The sequence below is a fragment of the Cajanus cajan genome, chromosome 3 (genome assembly GCF_000230855.2).
Source record: "Cajanus cajan strain Asha chromosome 3, NIPB_CcT2T_4, whole genome shotgun sequence".
Classification (NCBI taxonomy): domain Eukaryota; kingdom Viridiplantae; phylum Streptophyta; class Magnoliopsida; order Fabales; family Fabaceae; genus Cajanus; species Cajanus cajan.
The window spans coordinates 6,522,422-6,542,951 of NC_138519.1; the positions used below are offsets into that span (position 1 = coordinate 6,522,422).

At 30.0% G+C, this 20,530-nt stretch overlaps 1 protein-coding gene across 1 annotated transcript; it reads left to right on the forward strand.

The window, feature by feature from the left end:
* The first annotated feature begins 252 nt into the window (after window positions 1–252).
* Window positions 253–19,532, forward strand: LOC109819177 (uncharacterized). The gene is given in 9 exon segments (XM_083071548.1): window positions 253–419; window positions 503–2,582; window positions 3,180–3,262; window positions 3,544–3,742; window positions 3,876–3,935; window positions 4,243–4,292; window positions 17,082–18,036; window positions 18,038–18,869; window positions 18,984–19,532. Coding segments are annotated over 9 exon segments (4,839 nt in total). The 3' UTR covers window positions 19,397–19,532.
* Window positions 19,533–20,530: the final 998 nt, after the last annotated feature.

Genomic DNA, 20,530 nt, shown 5'->3' on the forward strand with positions numbered 1-20,530 from the left:
CAAAATCCAGGGCACCCTCTAGGCCTCGAAAACCAAAGTTTGGAGAATTATATAGTTGATCTACAGTTATGTGAGGTGCCAGTCATAACAGTGGAAGGGGTTCATGATTTTAATGCATATTGTGCTCACCTAAATGGTTCTAAAGTAGGTCTTGTTGATGGAGTGTCAAAGTAAAAGAGAGGAAGGCCAAGAAAAAATGATCCTGCATCTGTGATAAGTGATTCTGACTTAGAGATTATAAATATCAATCAGATGGTGCAACAGAGTCCAGATACAATAACAGAATTTGTTTGGGGTATTGGGAAGGAGCTGGGTGTTTCACATGCTGTACCTGATCATAATGATGGTGGTGATGGTAAAAAGATAGTTGATGCATTAGTAGCTATGGAGGTTCGAGACAGACAGGCGATTGGTAGAAAGTAATGGAATAACTTGATGTTGAAGTAAGTTTGGGATATAGGTGTTTTGTCATTCATATGATAATTGACTCTATTAACATTAGAGGAATTGGAGGGAGGACCAAAAAATTAGAGATTCGGAATTTGTTGCAACATGAGAAACTTGATTTTATATGTGTGCAAGAAACAAAAATAACAAGTGTGGATGATAAATTGTGTGCATCTATAGGTGGGGGTGATGATTTTGAGTGGTGTTCCAGTAATTCAGTTGGGATGTCAGGAGGTTTGATCTCAATGTGGAAGAAGTCTTCTTTCAAACTGTATGAATCATTTTGTGATACTCATTTTGTAGGTGTGTCTGGGTGGTGGGGTGAGGAAAAGGTGTTTTGCTACATAATGAATGTGTATGCTCCTTGTGACACAGTTGGGAAAAGGGCTCTTTGGGGAAAATTATTGGAAGTAAAGAGAAATCGTGGTGGTGATTTATGGTGTTTTGGTGGTGATTTCAATGCCATCAAGTCTGATGTGGAGTGTAGGGGATCATCAAACGTGTGGAGGAGAGATGATATTAGTAGCTTTGCTTCCTTTATTGCAGAGGCTGAGTTGGTTGATCTTCCTTTAATTGGAAGAAAATTCACTTGGTATATGGCTGCAGGAACTTGCATGAGTCGCCTTGATCGGTTCTTGGTTACACAAAAATGGCTGGAACAATGGGGTCAAATCTCACAATGGGGTCTTAGGAGAGGCATTTCAGATCAATGTGCTATTCTATTGAAGAGTGAAGTTATTGATTGGGGACCGAAACCTTTTAGAGTGCTTGACTGCTGGAGATGCAAATCTGGGTTTGGTGATTTTGTTAAGGAGCAATGGCAAAATCTACAAGTAGATGGAAGAGCGGCTTTTGTATTTAAGGAAAAGTTAAAAGGGTTGAAAAATATTCTGCAGGTTTGGAATAAACAATCATTCGGCCAATTGGATACACAAATTGAGGAGGCTAGTCGGCTCGCTCACTATTTGGATCTTAAGTCAGAAGAGGGAATTCTATGTGATGTAGACATTCAGCTTAGAAGGGAGTGGCGTGCTAAAACCTTTCATCTGTTGTCACAAAAAGAAAGTCTATTGTTTCAGAAATCTGGAGTGCAATGGTTACATGAAGGAGATGCTAATACAAGTTTCTACCATGCTTGCATTAACAAACGGAGGATGCGGAACATGGTGCGATCTGCAGTGATGAACAGTGAGCGTCATTCTGATCTTATAGCTCTCAAGGAGGCACTTCGGGGATTTTTTGAAATGCACTTCAAGGAAAATTCAAGCCAAAGGCTGTCTTTGGATGGTGTGAATTTCAAGACTTTGTCTGAATTGGATGTGGTTTCTTTGGTATTGCATTTTTCTGAGGAAAAAGTGAAAGAAGTTGTATGGGATTGTGATGGTTCCAAAAGTCCAGGCCCAGACGGTTTTAATTTTAATTTTATTAAAGACTTTTGGGAGGTTGTCAAGGTAGATTTTTTGGCTTTTATCAATGAGTTTCATGCAAATGGAAAATTAGTGAAGGGTTCCAATAGCTTTTTTATCGTTATAATCCCAAAGATTGAGAGCCCTCAAAGAGTTGAAGACTACAAACCAATTTCCCTAATTGGTTGTATGTATAAGGTGGTGGCAAAATTGTTGGCTAACAGATTGAGGGCAGTAATAGGTAACGTTATTTCAGATTGTCAGTCAGCCTTTATACAAGGAAGATCTATTTTGGATGGAGTTGTGGTTGCCAATGAGATTATTGAGGAGATTAGAAGGAAGAAAAGTAAATGTTTGCTTTTTAAAGTTGATTTTGATAAGGCATATGATTCAGTTAATTGGGAGTTCCTTCAGTACATGATGGAAAGGATGGGTTTTCCGTTAAAATGGAAGAAGTGGATTGCTGAATGTCTGAGCACTACAAGAATTTCTGTCCTATTAATTGGCAGTCCCACTGGTGAGTTTGGGGTTGGCAAGGGACTAAGACAAGGAGATCCGCTTGCTCTATTTCTATTTCTTATAGTTGTTGAGGGCCTTAATGCATTGATGAGCAAAGCTATGGAATGTCATCTGTTTAGTGGCTATTTAGTTGGACACCAGTCAGTTAGTGTGTCTCACCTTCATTATGCAGATGACACTTTGATTATTGGTGGAACATCTTTACATAATGTTTAGGCGATAAAATCCATCTTACAGTTTTTTGAGTTGGTGGCAGGTCTCAAAGTTAATTTTCATAAAAGCAAGCTCTTTGGGTTCAATATTAATATTGAAGTGTTAAACTTGATGGCTCAGTTTCTAAACTGTATGGTTGGTTCTTTACCTTTTTGCTATTTAGGGTTACCTCTTGGGGCAAATCCACGTTGTATCAAAACTTGGGAGCCCGTGATTTCTAAAGTGAAGAAGAGGTTATCAAAATGGAAGTCTTCAACTTTGTCCTTTGGTGGGCGTAGTGTCCTCTTGAAATCAGTCCTAAATTCCATTCTGATCTACTATCTTTCTTTCTTCAAGGCTCCTCAAGGCATCATTTCTAAACTTGAATCTCTTTTTAAACTCTTTCTTTGGGAAGGGGATGAAAATCATAGGAAAATTGCTTGGGTGGCTTAGCAGGAGGTGTGTAGGGGAAAGGAACATGGTGGGTTGGGAATTCTAGACCTTAGAGCATTTAACCTTGCTCTCCTTGGAAAGTGGAGATGGTGGCTGTTAGTTGAAAAGGGTAGGTTTTGGCATAGGGTTGTCACTTCTATTTATGGGGAGGGTTGTTTTCAGGGAGTTGGTGATAAAGTACAAAGTTCAAAGTGGTGGGTTGATCTGTGGACCATTGATTCTGCTCCATACACATCATTTGATTGGTTCTCTTCTAGGTGTACCAAGGTGGTGGGGGATGGTCGAAATACCTTTTTTTGGAAGGATGGGTGGAGTGGTCAAGGACCTCTTTGTAATCGATATAGTAGATTGTTCTCTATAGCTTCTGACAAGGTGTATCGGTCGCAAACATGGTGCTTTGGAGGGATGGAGGTTTTGAGTGGATTTGGTCTTAGCGTAGGAGTCTATTTCAATGGGAATTAGATTTATTATCACAATTAGCTGTTGATTTAGGATCAACTGTCTTAAAGAATGATTGTTGTGATAGGTGGTGTTGGAAGGATTCTAATGATGGGATATATAATGTGAAATCAGCATACAAGGCGGTGATTAATGATGGTATCTACGCAGATTTCCCGCTTCATAAATTTCTCTGGTCTAGTTGTGTACCTTCTAAAGTATCAGGTTTTGCTTGGAAAGCCTTGCTGAATACGATACCAAGTAAATGTAACTTAATTAAGCGGAAGGTTCTTAATATTTCTGCTAGTGGATGTGCTTGGTGTGGTGAAGATTTGGAGAATACCTCTCACCTATTATTCGGATGTTATTATGTCTATTCTGTATGGTTATATGTTTTTGCTTGGTTTGGTGTTTCAACAGTTTTACACAATTCCTGTCATGAAAATTTTGCTCATTTTATTGGATTTCCTAGATGCAATGGTAGAGATAGGATGAGGTGGTATGTGGTTTGGTTAGCCACAATTTGGTCTCTGTGGCTTGCTAGAAATGATGTTATTTTTAAAGACAAGGTGGTGACAATTACGAATTTAGTGGAATTAATCAAACTATGTAGCTAGAACTGGATTAAGACCAAAGATAAGTCATCTTTTTTACCCATTTTTAGCGTGGTTTTCTTCCCCTAGTGTTTGCCTTAACTTCTGGAATAATGATTCTTTCTAATTTTGTACACATCAGGGTGTTAGTTTTGTATCTGGTTTTCTGATTACTGAACTTGTTTGATTATTAGATAACATTTTATGGTCCTAGTTTTGTAATGGTGGTAGACATTACAATCAGGTGATTACCTTTTGTATGGATTACGTTAGATATTGCTTAGGTGACTTTGTATTTTGTAATGGGTTGGGGTACCCCTTGTACTCCTATTAATTTATTTTGCTTATCAAAAAAAAATATTCAAATTAAGTAATTTTGGTCCAATCATTAATTTATTATTCAAGATTAAATAGAAAATAACAACATATCCATGAATGACACATTACCTAGAAGTTACGTAGTTATGATGACTTCTATATGTAAAGAAAAATATTTATTTTATATATAAATAATTACTTTTAATATATAAATAATTACTTTTAATAGATAATCATAAAATTATTTTATACATTGTTTTGAATCTATATAATGAAGTCAAATATAATTTTTAAATTTTTAAAAATTTGTAAAGTTATTTATATATTAAAAAAAATTTAATTTAAAATTTTATGTTTGAATTATTAAGTAGAATAAGTATACAAAAATATATCTTTTTAAGCAAGTGAATCTCTCCTCTCTTTATATATAATTATATTATTAAAAAATTGTAGATTATGAACTCAACATTGTCATTAGTGTTATAAAAGAGAGAAAAGTAGAGAGAACAAACAAGACAATAAGAGATGGAGAAAAGAATCTGACTGATGTATTATCTTTGGGAGAGGACTAACCTATTTATAAGTACATGTGGTAACTGAACAATTACACAATAAAGGGAATAATACATATCAGAAATATAAATGGTAATGATTGATAATGAATATTGACATCCACTAATTAAGCCACTAATTATTATTCATAACACTCCCCTTGGATGTCAAATATTTAGAATGTGCCTCGTTAAAACCTTACTAGGAAAAACTCTATTGGATAAAAACTTAGTGAAGGAAAAAGAGTACATCATTCATAAATATTTATTTCTCCCTCTCATGCATACAATCTTTAAGTCGACGGAGTCCAATCTTGTGTATCAATTGTTCAAAAACTTTTCTTGAAAGTGACGTTGTAAAGAGATCTGCTTGGTTGTCACTTGAGCGAACTTGGTGAACATTTATATCACCATTCCTTTGAAGATCATGAGTAAAAATTTTTTTTGGTAGAATATGCTTTGTTCTATCTTCCTTTATGTATCCATCTTTCAATTGTGCAATACATGCAACATTATCTTCATATATAACTATCGATATTATTTTTCCAGAAGATAAACCACAAGATTCTCATATGTGTTGAATCACAGGTCTTAGCCAAACACATTCACGACTTGCACCATGTAATGCTAAAATTTCAACATGATTAGATGAAGTGGCTGATATGGTTTGTTTTACAGATCGTCATGAAATGACTGTACCACCACTTGTAAAAAAATATCATGTTTGTGATTTACCATTATGAGGATCTGACAAATAACCTGTATCTGCATAACTATTTAGTTCTGGTTTAGGAACATTTGAATATAATAACCCCATATCCATTGTACCTCTAAGATAACGAAAGGTTTGTTTAACTCTATTTCAATGTCTTCGTGTAGGTGAAGAACTATATCTTGCTAAATTAACAGCAAATGCTATATCAAGTCGTGTATAATTAGCAAGGTACATTAGTGCTCCTATAGCACTAAAATATGGTACTTCGAGACCAAGTATTTCTTCATCCTTTTTCTTGGGATCTAAATGGATCTTTGTTAACATCTAAAGATCTTACAACCATGGGATTGCACAATGGATGTGATTTGTCCATATAAAACCTTTTAATAACCTTTGTTACATAAGCTTCTTGATGCACACGAATTCCATTTTTTAAGTATTCAATTTGTAGTCCTAGACAAAACTTTGTCCTTCCTAGATCCTTCATTTCAAATTCTTTCTTTAAGCAATCTATTGCCTTTGAAACCTCTTCAGGAGTTCTAATGATGTTTATGCAATCTACATAAACTACAATTATGACAAATCCATTTTTAGATCTTTTTATAAATATACAAGGACAAATTGGATCATTTTCACTAAGTCGATTATACCACATACGACCTGATTGTTTTAGCCCATATAGGGACTTATTCAACTTGATCGAATAATCTTCTCAAGAAATTGCATCGTTAGGCAAATTAAATCCTCTAGGAGTTTCATATAAATGTCAGCATCAAGAGAGCCATATAAATATGTTGTAACTACATCCATTAGGTGTAAATTAAGTTTTTCATGTACAACCAAATTAATTAAATATCGAAAAGTACTTGCATCCGCTACAGGTGAATGTGTCTCTTCAAAATCAATTCCAGGTCTTTGTGAAAAACCTTGAGCAACTAGTCTTGCTTTGTATCTCACAATTTCACCATTTCGTTTTTGCACAAAAACCCATTAGTATCCAATTGATTTTACACCTTTTGGTGTACGTAGTACTAGTCCAAAAACTTTTCGCTTAGCAAGCGAGTCTAATTCTGCCTCAATTGGATCTTTCCATTTTGGCTAATCATTTCTTTGTTGACAATCGTTGATGGACTTTTGGTTCTTGATCCTCAATATCATTTATTTCATTCAGCGCTATATTATATGCAAACACGTCATCAATATTGACAGTGTTTCAATTCTATCGTATTCCATTCATGACATAATTTATTGAGATCTCTTCATTTTCAATAATTTCAAGTACCTGAGTTTCTTATGGAATTGGAATATTAGTTATGTCAGAGGAATCTTTTTGAGTTTTTATATCCTCAATTTGGTCATTTTTCTCTTTAACTCCCTTTTTTATTCGAAGATTCTAATCCTTGGAACCAATTGGACTACCACGCTTTAGGCGTATTTGTGACTCGTTTGTAGTAATAAATTGTCCAACTGGGACTTCGACTCTTATTGGAGCATTAGCAGCTGGTACATATGACTTAGTCACCCTTTTTGGATTTGTGAATACATATTTGGTAATTGGTTGGCTAGATTTTGCTTATGAATTATCTTTTGAACTTCTAGTTCACATTGTTTTGTACGAGGATTAAAATAAGATAGTGATAATTCATTCAAACTAATATCTTTTTCTAGCTATTTGTGTTCTCCCCCTAATGTTGAGAAAATTAACTCATTAAAAGAATGAGATGTGAATTCACCAGCATTATCAAAACGAATTTTCTTAATTGGATAGTCAGGAAAATGAGCTCTTAATCTAATTAGTTGAGCTAATAATCTCGCAAACGTCTAATTGTGAATTGATAATAAACAAACATGTGACCATCTTGTTGATGCATCAATTAAAATCATAAAATATCTAAATGGCCCACATGGGGGTGTATTGGTCCACAAATATCACCTTGTATCCGTTCTAAAAATAAGATAGATTCATCCCCAATTTTTACTGGTGATGATCTGATTATTAACTTCCTTCGGGAACAAGCAGTACATGAGAAAATTTAATTGAAGAATCTCCTAGTTCTTCAATAAATGTTTACATGAATTTTCAATTATTTTTCGCATCATAATAGTCTTAGGGTGACCCAACCGGTCATGCCAAACCTCAAACTTATTTTGATTTGTAAATTTCTAGTTTACAATAATATGTGTTTCAACTGTATAAATATACGTGCAATACAGATTATAGGAAAAAACAAATAATTTTTCCAATACTTCCTTTTTATTCAAGTGGAGTTTCGTGATATAAAGATATTCTACATTTCCTTTATTGTTTGTTTCAATATGAAACTCATTTAAACGAATATCCTTGAAACTCAATAAGTTTCTGTAAGACTTAGAAAAATATAATATATTTTTAATATGCAACTTTGTGTCTTTCAGTAATAATATATTAGTTATTCTGGAGCCTTCAATTATATTTGTAGTATCATATAACATTAATTTCTTGCATTATTGAATATGAAAGACAAAAATTAATACGTTAGAACATTCACTTTAGAGAATGAAATAATGTTAGTTAAAATGGTCTCTTGCATAAAAAAATCTCAATATTTTGTTTTAGTTTTCAAGAGACAATAAATCATCTAAGGATATTTCTTAATATTTTTTTTTGTATAAATAAAAATATTGCTACTTCTGGAGTAAAATAGATGTTCATATTCTAATTATAATTCAATGATATCTCCATCAATTAAAATAATAGCCGCATAACATTATGAAAACAAATAATATCAATTATATCAATAGGATTTGAAACCAAACTCTTTTAAGATTCAATAACGTAACACGTGAGTTCAATTACATGACAAGTTGATTATTTCAATCAATTTAATCATGAATAATATCAAATTACAGATGTAGGAAAACTCAATCTTTTCAAGACATCACACAAAATCTAAATAGGCTTGAGGACACGCTTCGCTAGTCATAATTTTTATATGTGTCTCAAATATCATTCAACATTATAATTATGACATTTACAAAATTATTCCACTTCTGGTGATGACCTCATTTGTATCAAAGGATCAAACTCTATGTAATATATTTATATCAAATTTTTTTCCACTTCTAGTGAAATTTATTTTATTTTTCACTTTTCATATCATTTTCTCACTTCTAGTGAGAAAATTTATTCTTTCATTTTCATTTTTTCATCATTTTCTCACTTCTGGTGAGAGAAAAAAATATTAAAATGTCTTTATTTGAGAATGTCTTCTAGACCATTATAAAAATATTTTTATAATTTTTTTGATTTTGTCTTTAAAATCAATTGTATTTAAATAAATTTCACAATCATAAAAATACAAATATTCTATCAAATTCATAATATGAAAAACATGATTGCATAATAATGACAAAATATATTAAGTCAATGAAATATTGATATTTCTCACTTCTGGTGAGAAAAAAAAATAATAAATTAAAAGAGATTGAATATTCTCTTTTGATAGCATCTTCTAGACACATTTCAAGGATGTATAATTTTTTTTTATTTAATAGTGTCTTCAGGACTATTATAGTGTCTTCAAGACTACTTTAATACATAACAATGTAAACAATATAAATATTTGATAAAATTCTTATTGTGGTAGATGAATAACTAACCTTGAAATATTTGTTTTGAAAAATATGGTTTTCTTCATGAAAATTCTTCATAGCTTTATCTTACCGTTGCACCACCAATAGCGAAAAGACTATCATGCCGATAACGTGTTATAAAAGGAAGAAAAAGTAGGAAGAAGAAACAAGACAGTATGAGATGGAGAAAAGAATATGACTGATGTATTATCTTTGGGAGAGGACTAACCTATTTATAAGTACATGTGGTAACTGATTACACAATAAAGAGAATAATACATAACGGAAATATAAATGATAACAATTAGGTTAATTTATCTGTTATTCTTGGCATGATTACTATCGTATTGTGATCGTTATTGTATTCATTATACTGTTACAAATTAAAATTTCTTGTTTTCCCTAATTAATTATGAATTAATATTCGATCGGTTAACTAGCCAATACAGAAATTAGTTCCAATTAGACAATGGCAAGAACGAGAAACACAGTCCAATTAATTAATAGGGATCCTTCTTCTGATCTTCTCGGACGTGAAACACGTTATTCAGTGCCTATTTCCAACGTAATTGCCAAGTTATTTATCCATGGCTCAACATATACATCGAAATTCATGAGCATATCATCATAAATTTGGGGTTGAAATGTAGACACGACACACTAAAGTGTTAAAAAAAGAATCACAGAAGAAAAAGAGAACCGCGTCATGAGCAAGCATTTTTAGAAGAGAAAATTGTATGTATATTTGTGAGAGTCAAGTCAGCAGTGCACTTTGTTAAAGATGTTCCACATGAATCACACCTCGTACCATTATTCTGTCTTTCCACAAATATACAATCACTTTATAATTCCTTTGTGCAAAAGTTTCAAACGAAGTTTCTGCCTGAGCGTCCATTGGCCATTATTATATACACAACCATATAATTACACCAAAGCTCATCAGGCTAAAGATATAATGTAGTCATTTGTATTAATTTTATAATTTTTATATCATGATATTTTATATTTTATATTATATACTATATTAATTTGAATTTTTTCTACTCTAAATATAAATTTTTTAATATATCAATATATTTTATTAAAATTTATACTTAAATATTATATTTTGACTTTTACATGCACTTTAAAAAATAAAAATATATAAAATGATGTCTTATTTTAATTTTAGTTTTATAAAATTATAATATACTTATGTAATATTATTTTATATATTGTTTAAATATTATTATTTAATTAATATCATTTCAACCTCGATTAAATCATTAAACTTTGTTCAGTTCAATTACCCATCTAATTTTAAAAATATTGATAAAAAAAATGTTATATTTATTATTATTTTTATTCATGTATAAAAATATTAAACTACAATAACTATGAAACCGAGAGAGTACAAGATAATCTTTGGTCAAGTAAAGTAAAATATACCCAATTTTTTCTCCAATTTTTAAATATAATACCTATTTATAAAATAATCAAATATTTAAGATCTAATTATACTTTTAGCTACATTTATATTTTGATCCTTTAAATTTTTTTTATATGCAGTTTTTGTCTCTCCATGTTTAAATTTATAATTTTAGCCACTCAATTTTATAAGATTTATATTTTTATTCAATTATTAAATATTTATCCATTATAATGTTGATCTTGATATGACATTAAATAAATACTGTAATAATTAATATATAATCATATTTTAGCTAAATTATTATATTTGTTACTCTCATTTTTAATTCATTTCCATCTATTTTGGAATTCATCTCATATTTAAAAAAAATTAAATTAAAAATATTTGTAAATTTTCTGAATTTTAAAAAAGTAAGCGTTTAGTTAATTAAAATATAGATAAAAAATATTTATATCATAATTAAGTCTTCGCAATTAAGAAGAACTTAATACTCTTAATTAATTAAATTAATATACTATAAAATTATAGAGTCAATTTGATATCACCCAGACACAAAAAGACCGACAAAAAAAAACCGTAAAGTGAATATACAAAGGAATGAAAATTTTCATCCATAATTTTAAGGAGAAAATATTTGGAATTTTATAATTTGGGGAAAAAATTAGAATTACCCCAAAGCAGAGAGTTGAAGAAAAAAGAGTGATAAAGAAATAGGCATAAGAAATATTGATTAGATCCGGAGCGAATAGGTACTGATAACAGTGCATAGGGTATGAATGAAGGAGATAGTTAATAAGTTAAGAAAATAGGTTAGAGGAGTGAGTTTAAGGGTAAAGTGTAGATAGTGTGTGAACAAAAGAAGGATTGGAATGAATGAATGATGTATATAGGAGAAGAAGTTGCACAATAATTAATTCAACATTATATGTACATGGCCGTGTGGAAAGGTGGCATTGAAACTTTTTGGAGTCTCCCATTGCATGTATGAGTCATAAGAGTCTAAGTCAAGAGTTCACTTTCTGACTAAGAAATCAGTAAATCCGCCATTAAGAATATTATTTCAAATCCTAACTAAACAAATTTATAAATCACATTCTCTGTAAAGTAAATGAGGTGGTAATTAAACACGCCAGCTAAATATGGTTAGCCTTTATCTTCTAATAGGCAATTATTTACTTTTATTCTTGTGGGAAAAAATATGCTTTTCTCTTAAGTATAATAATAATGAGAAATACATTGAAATAATCTAATAAAAAAATATACAAATTTATTTAATGTGGTTCAATTCCTCATGTCTACATCCATAAGGATATTCATTATATATTAAAATGTATTACAATATATATATATATATATATATATGAAAATCCTTCCTTTTAAGTTTTGTTGGTGAAACTTGATCCCTTCCACACATATTTTATGGGTGAAACTTGAAAATCGTTTCTTCACAAATTTTATAGGTGAAACTTGAAAATCCTTCAAGAAAATCATTTCTTCACACATTATTGTTTTAAGTATCATCGACCATAGAAGGCTTTAATTTACTTGTAGAAATACTTGTAATATCCTTAATAAAAAAAAATTTAATAGTAAAAATTTTTAATAGGTAGAGATTAAAAACTAATATAAGTGAATGATAAAATTAAATAGTAATTTATTATAGTTGTCTAAGTATAAATAAATAAATAAATATATATATATATATATATCAAAATTGACAAATTATAAACAAATTTCTAGCATTAGGAACTAAATTACAAAAATATAAAAAGAAGAACTCAATTATAATATTATTTTATTTTAAAGACTTAATAAATAATTCTCAAAAAGGTTCTAATACCAAATGATATGTTAAATTTTAAATAAATTATGTGTCGATATATTTTTATATCATAAATGTTTACGTTATCAAATATTTATATATAAAAATTCAAATTATTCGTATTTATTTTTTTTATTTAGGGGCACATAAAATGTCAAGATTGTCTCTAATCCCTTATCTATACCATTATATAAAATAATGTTTTTTGATAACTATTTTTTATTTTCATTTTTAATTACATGGATCATTTTACTTTATTTATTTTCTATAATTCTTTAAAACTACTTTCTCTCTTTTTTATATTTTTTAATTTATTATGAAATTAATGATGAAACTAGGTTGAAGATGAAATGTGAAAATCTTCAACTAGCTTCATTTATGTTCCTTATTGATTGAATCAAGCTCAAGTGACCAAAAATGGTGGAGGAGGTATAGAAATGGATGCACCACATACTTCTAGAGAGAAGATAAGAAAGAGTGTTAAACTTGCTACAAGGAGGAAATCGTTGGTAAAAATTCTTAAGGAGAAGTATTTTCAAGAAAGAGAATTAAGACTTTTGAAAGGAGAAAATCAATTTATAATCTCACAATTCATCAAAAGTGGCATCCAAATACAAGGAGAAACTTATGTATAGGATTTGATAGTTTGTGGTGCAAGTTAGACTAACCTAGGATAAAAATAATTTAGGTTAGGTTAACTTGAACTCAAGACTACTAACCATATATAGTCAAACTTAATCATTCATCTAACATCCTCTCCAATGTTAGTATCTTAAATCTATAATAGTCAATGAGAGTTTAACATGTAACAAGGTAAGAAAAGTGCGACTCATATCACCATCTTAAATTTAGAATAACAAATGGGAGGTTGTCATGTAACATAGTGTGTTTGGTGTGACTAAACAAGACTATGTGACATGTTGGCTCTTTGGATGGCCTAGGAACACCTTGCCCCCACCATGTTGGACGTCCCAAGCCACCTACAAGAGCAAGTGGACGTCCTACATGGTCCAAAGGGACGTGTTATTGGCCTTCCAAACCCAATGTGTTCAACAAGCATTTATTAATTGCACTTCTTCTAAACTATTATTTACACCTCTAAAATAAAAATACATGGACATAAATTTCTAAACTAGACCTAAAATACACGATATATATATATATATATATATATATATATATATATATATATATATATATATATATATATATATATATATATATATATATATACACGCAAGGAAAACATAAGCAAAGAAGAAAAAGTAAGTTATTAAAATGGATCCAAAGGTCAATAAGAATTTGAGTTCTCTTTTTTCAAATCTAGCATACTTCTCTTGATTCTTCTAAGATTAAACTTCTAAATATGATGTCATCAATTACTTTTTTCTCTTTATTTATTTTATTTTATTCTAAATTATTCATGAATAATTGTTAATAAACATATTTTTTTACATAATCCAAGCAAAGAGTCTCTTTGTCATACTAATATTTAATAATAATATATTTCTTTTTTATTTTATTATTTTTATAAATACTCTAACATTTTATTTTTTTAGTTAATAGTTTTCTCTTTCCAAAAAAAATTAATTCAATTTTTTTTAACACTCACATCCTTTTACTTCATACACCATTTTTTATCCCACTCACCCTTATATATTCCTTGCATACGCTCTAAGCTCTGCCCAAATTCAACCCTTATAGTTGTGGTTGGCATTGTGGCGCTGTTGGCGCGTGATTGGAAACTAGAATGGACTGTTCATTATAGTTGTGTTTGTTCCATCGAACAACCATGCTTCATATACCAAGAACGGAGTTAAGAAGAGATAATTGGGATGCCAATTTCCAAAGTTAAAATTTACTGAAAAAATTATAACTATGTAAGTATTAAATTTTATATATAATATTTATAATCATGTATTTTGAAAATATTTTAAAAATATATAATAGAAAATAAATTTACAAATAAGATAATCGACTCAAAATCTATAAAAATCGGTCCAAAAAATTGACTTGAACTAGTCTTTTTTTTTTAAATGTTTTTTTTTATTTTTTTAAAATATTTTATGATACATAAATGAATATATTAATAAAAATTATAAACTAGAATAAATCATGTTTTTTTTAATAATTTTTTTATAAAGATATAATGTAGTCATTTATATTAATTTATAATTTTATATAATTATAATTTATATCTTATATTATATACTGTATTAATTTAAACTTTTTCTACTCTACAATATAATTTTTTATATATATATTGTTATATTTTATTAAAATTTAAACTTAAATATTATATTTAGATTTTTACATGCATTTTAAAAAATAGAAATATATAAAATAATATTTTATTTTAATTTTAATTTTATAAAATTATGATATTATGCTCATGTAATATTATTTTATATATTATTTAAATATTATTATTTTATTAATACTACTTCAAGCTCAATTAAACTATTAAAATTTAAATCAATGTCTTGACTGAGTTAATAACCCTTCCAATTTTAAAAATATTGATAAAAGATGACACATTTATTGTTATTTTTATTCATATATAAAAATATTAAATTACAGTGACTATGAAACCAAGAGAGTATGAGATAATTTTTGGTCAAGCAAAGTAAAAGATATTCAATTTTTTCTCCAATTTTAAAACATAATATCCAGTTATAAAAACATAAAACTATAAAATATTTAAGATCTAATTGTAATTTTAGCTACATTTATATTTTGATCCTTTAAAATTTTTATATGCAATTTTTGTCTCTCCATATTTAAATTTATAATTTTAGTCACTCAATTTTATAAAATTTATAATTTTTATTTAATTATTAAATATTTACCCATTATAATGTTGATCTTATATGACATTAAATAAATAATGTAATAATTAATATATAATCATATTTAAGATATATTATTATATTTCTTACTCTCAGTTTTAATTCATTTCCATCTATTTTGAAATTCATGTCATATTTAAAAAAAATTAAATTAAAAATATTTTTAAATTTTCTGAATTTAAAAAAGGTAAACGTTTGGTTAAGTAAAATATAAAAAAAATATTTATATCATAATTAACTCTTCGCAATTAAGAAGAAATTCTATTAAATTTATAAATTTGATAAATCAAGTAATTAATACTATTAATTAAATTAATATACTATAAAATTATAGAATCAATATGATATCATCCAGACACAAAAAGAACAACAACAAAAAAAACCATAAAGTGAATATACAAAAGAATGAATTTTTCATCCATAATTTTAAGGAGAAAATATTTCAAATTTAATAATTAGGGGAAAAAATTAGAATTAACCCAAAATAAGAAAAATGAGTGATAAAGAAATGTTGAGATACAAACAAGTCTTACGTCCATAAAATAAGAAAAAAAAATAACAATTATAAAGTACATACATATTCCAATATTAAAAAGGTTTTTTTGGTGATGACCAAAATTAAAACTGTGAGAGTTTAGGCTCAAAACAAATAATATCTCATCATTATAAAATTGTGTGTATAATAATCTTATAAAAATAGGTTATGAATGAGATAAGTTAATAAAATAGGTTAGAGACTTGGAGGAGGGAGCGTTACGCTAAGGTAAAGTCTAGATAGTGTGTGAACATAAGAAGGATTGGAATGAATGAATGATGTATATAGGAGAAGAAGTTGCACAATAATTCAACATTATATGTACATGGCCGTGTGGAAAGGTGGCATTCAAACTTTTTGGAGTCTCCCATTGCATGTAATAGTCATAAGAGTCTAAGTCAATATTGCACTTTCTGACTAAGAAATCAGTAAATCTGCCATTAAGAATATTATTTCAAATCATTAGAACGTAATGATTTTGTCTTTTGAAAAAGAGTTTCGGTAGATTAAAGAGAAAAAATGTTTATAAATTATATTTAACCTCACTCTATTAAGTAATATAAAACTTTTTTAAATATATGAGAACAAATACATATACCCTACACCTTCATTCTATCTTTCCACAACCAATTATTTCACAATTCCTTTGGCCAAATCCGTGTCTTTAGACATCCATTTTCCTCACTGGAAAAGATTGAAAGGTCCTTTGGCCACTATTATATATACAAGTTAATTAGTTCCAGGTTGAATAGCATATAACAAAGTTGATCAGTTATCGAAGCCATTTGAATAAAGAATGGCAAAGTGTGTTTGCAGTTTATTAGTAATTATGATGCTACAATCACATTCATATCTTATTGGTAGCAGCATGCCAATTTCTTCTAATTTTTCATCCATAAATGAGGAACGACATGCTTTGCTCCAGAGCGGTTGGTGGAACCATAACCTAAGTATCTCACGCCATTGTGAATGGGTAGGTATTACTTGTAATGAAGCTGGAAGTGTTACAGAGATAGATCTATATGATCCTCCATCCAAAGAATTGCGGCGGATTCAGAACTTGAACCTCACTGCCTTCCCCAATTTAGTCGTTCTAGATCTATATGGAATGGGTCTTACAGGAAGCTTTCCAACAGAAGTAACCACACTTAAAAACCTTACCTATCTTTATCTAACCCATAATCATCTTCATGGTAAATTTCTGCCTAAAATACTTTCAGAACTGCCAATTCTTTTGCTTGCATTGTCCCTTTCAAATTCTGTCAATCCCAGAATCTCATATTTCTTCTCTTTGTTTCTTACCAAATTGCAGGTTCAATACCGGTCCAAGTAGGAAATTTGACACAATTAGTGGATTTGTGTCTTTATAATAATTCACTAGCGGGTTCAATTCCTTCTACTTTGGGTAAATTGAAGAATTTGCAGTATCTCCTTCTTTCGTTCAACCGACTTGAAGGAACCATACCAACAGAACTGGGGAACTTAACACAATTGAAAGAATTTTATCTTTCAAACAATTTACTCAACGGTTCAATCCCTTCTACTTTGGGTCAGTTAGAGAATTTGACTATTCTTTTCCTTGATTCTAACCATATTCAAGGTCCCATACCAGTGGAATTTGGAAATTTAAAATGTTTAGAAAAGTTATTTCTATCAAACAATTTACTTACTGGTTCAATTCCTCCTTCTTTGGGTAAATTGAAGAATTTGACGGATCTTTTTCTTGATTCTAACCAAATAGAAGGTCACATACCACTAGAACTTGGGAATTTGTCCAATTTAGACTGTTTACATCTTTCACATAATAAGATGTCTGGTTTAATACCTCTAAAACTTTTTCAAATGGACAATCTGCGTTCTTTATATCTCTCATCAAATCAGTTATGTGGCCCAATCCCACTAGAGATGATGAAATGTCCCTCTATGACAACAATTGATTTAAGTCACAACTTGCTAAATGGAAGTATATCTTCCCAAATTGCTTGTGTAAATTACCTTGACCTTAGTCACAACTTTTTTAGTGGTGAGATTCCATCTCATTTGGGAACGAACTCCATGCTAAATTGGTTGGATCTTAGTTATAATAATTTCACAGGAAAACTACACACGGCACTTGCTACTCTATCATATATAAATCTTTCATACAACTCTTTTGACTATTCACAAGACCTTGAAGTCACACTTACCAAATTATTGTTCTTTCCCAACAAGCTCACTAATCAGTCACAACCCACCAAATTTTGCATCTTGTGATCCTTCCCTCCAAATCCAAACCAATTCTCCAACTAGTAAAACTAAGCCTATCATTGTAATTATTTTCCCTATCATCTTTATCATTCTTTGTGTAATTCTTCTAGCCTTATATTTCACAAGAAGCAAGTCTAGAACCAAAGTTGAAGGAGGATTAGCAAAGAATGGAGACTTGTTTTCTATATGGAACTATGATGGAAAAATTGCATTTGAAGATATCATTGAAGCAACCGAGGACTTTCACATCAAGTATTGCATTGGGACTGGTGCATATGGTAGTGTCTATAGAGCTCAATTGCCGAATGGCAAAATTGTTGCATTGAAGAAACTACACCAAATGGAATCTCAAAATCCATCTTTTGACAAAAGTTTTCGCAATGAAGTCAAGATGTTAACAGAAATTCGTCATAAAAATATTGTAAAGCTTCATGGTTTTTGCCTCCACAATCGATGCATGTTTCTAGTCTATCAATACATGGAAAAAGGCAGCTTATTTTATGTCTTGAATAATGACGTAGAAGCTAAGGAGTTGAATTGGAGTAAAAGGGTGAATATCATTAAAGGAATGGCACATGCTTTGTGCTACATGCACCATGACTGTGCCCCACCAATTATTCATCGAGATGTAACAAGTAGCAATGTTTTGTTAAACTCACAATTAGAGGCATTTGTCTCAGACTTTGGCACTGCTAGACTCCTTGATCCCGATTCTTCAAATCAAACCTTGGTAGTTGGCACATATGGCTATATTGCCCCAGGTAAAGTGTTAATTTATATTACAAGCAAACTCTATTTAACTCCCTAGAATTAATTTAATAATACAATTTTGAAAAGTTTAGTTAACTTTTTTTTATTTCTTCGGTCCATTACAGAGCTTGCCTACACATTCATTGTGACAGAAAAATGTGATGTTTATAGTTTTGGAGTGGTAGCTTTAGAAACATTAATGGGAAGGCATCATGGAGAGCTAATCTCATCTTTATCAAACCCAACTACTCAAAACATGTTGTTGAAAGATCTCTTGGATTCACGTCTTCCCCTTCCTCGCTTTCAAAAAGATGCTCAAGATATAATATTTGTGGTAGCAATAACATTGGCATGTTTGTGTTCCAAACCGAAGGTCAGACCATCAATGCTACAAGTGGCTAAGGAACTCTCTAGTTTCAAATTGTCATTGTCTTTGCCTCTCCATGAAATTTTGATCCATCAATTGATGACTATAAAAGATACGATCCAAGTGTCAATGAAATCTGGTAATCAAATGCATTTTTCTAGTTTTCAGTGAATTTTTTTTCATCTATCTAATTTTCTTTCACCCATTTTTTGACAAACTTTTTTTGTTTGCCTTTTATATTTTTAGGTTCCCAAGGTATCCCCAATCAAGAAGTAAAGACTAGTCCCCCAAGATGCCAAGATTCATGAAGAAGTTGACCAAAAGATCGATTATTGACTACAAATTTAAGGTTCACCATTATTTTGATTAGAAAATGAAGTGACTGATTTACCAAATTATGACAGTTATGACATATGAAACTTTTTAAAAGTTTAAAATAATTTTTCAATTTAAAATTGAAAAAATTATTTTATTGATGATAGCATTAATTAACCCAACAAAGTATTTCATGATTTTCATAATTTTATTTTTTTACCTCTAGTTATATATTGTTATAGCTTTTTAATTCAAATAGGAAATTTCTGTTTCGTTGGGTAACATGACATAAGTGTTTGATAAGTTATAAACAATATTAAATATACAACGAGATTTTTATTTGTACCTCTTTTTACTCTTCACATCCCCAATTTTCTTTTTATTTTTATAATACCTAAACAACCTTCACCTATTCACACCCCTTTAAAAATTCATTTCCCTTCCCACTCTCCTTGCACCCCTTCATCTTCCTACAAAAATTTTCAACCCTTCTAATCTTCTCAGTTTCTCTCCTTCAATCCATTGCTCCTTGTCTATTACTCCTTCTCCATAAATTTTTGAGTTCTCGCTTTTTCTTTGTTTGTTTCGTTTGTTCAATTTCTTTTTTTTTTTGTGTTATAGATTTTACATAAACCAGGCTCTGCAATGTAGACATATTTTACAAAAACAAATTTTCATAATGTAGTATAACCAGCTACTAGCAACATTTTCTAAGAGGTCTTAAGGATCCTTTTGGGTTGCGGTCCTATACAATATAGTCACACATTTTTGGATTAGACAGGACTAAGACGAGGTAAAGGTGGTCAAGCATGGGAAGGTGTTGTTCTCTAAGGTTGAGCATCAAGACATGGTGAGATACATGCAAAGGTTTGGGCTAGTGGTTCTACAAGCATGCTCAACAACAACATTTTGTTTGCTTTTGTTGAGCTGCGGTTAAAAGGCACTAATTCCTTATACCTTTAGTTGGAGAGATAATCATCACCTTAGATT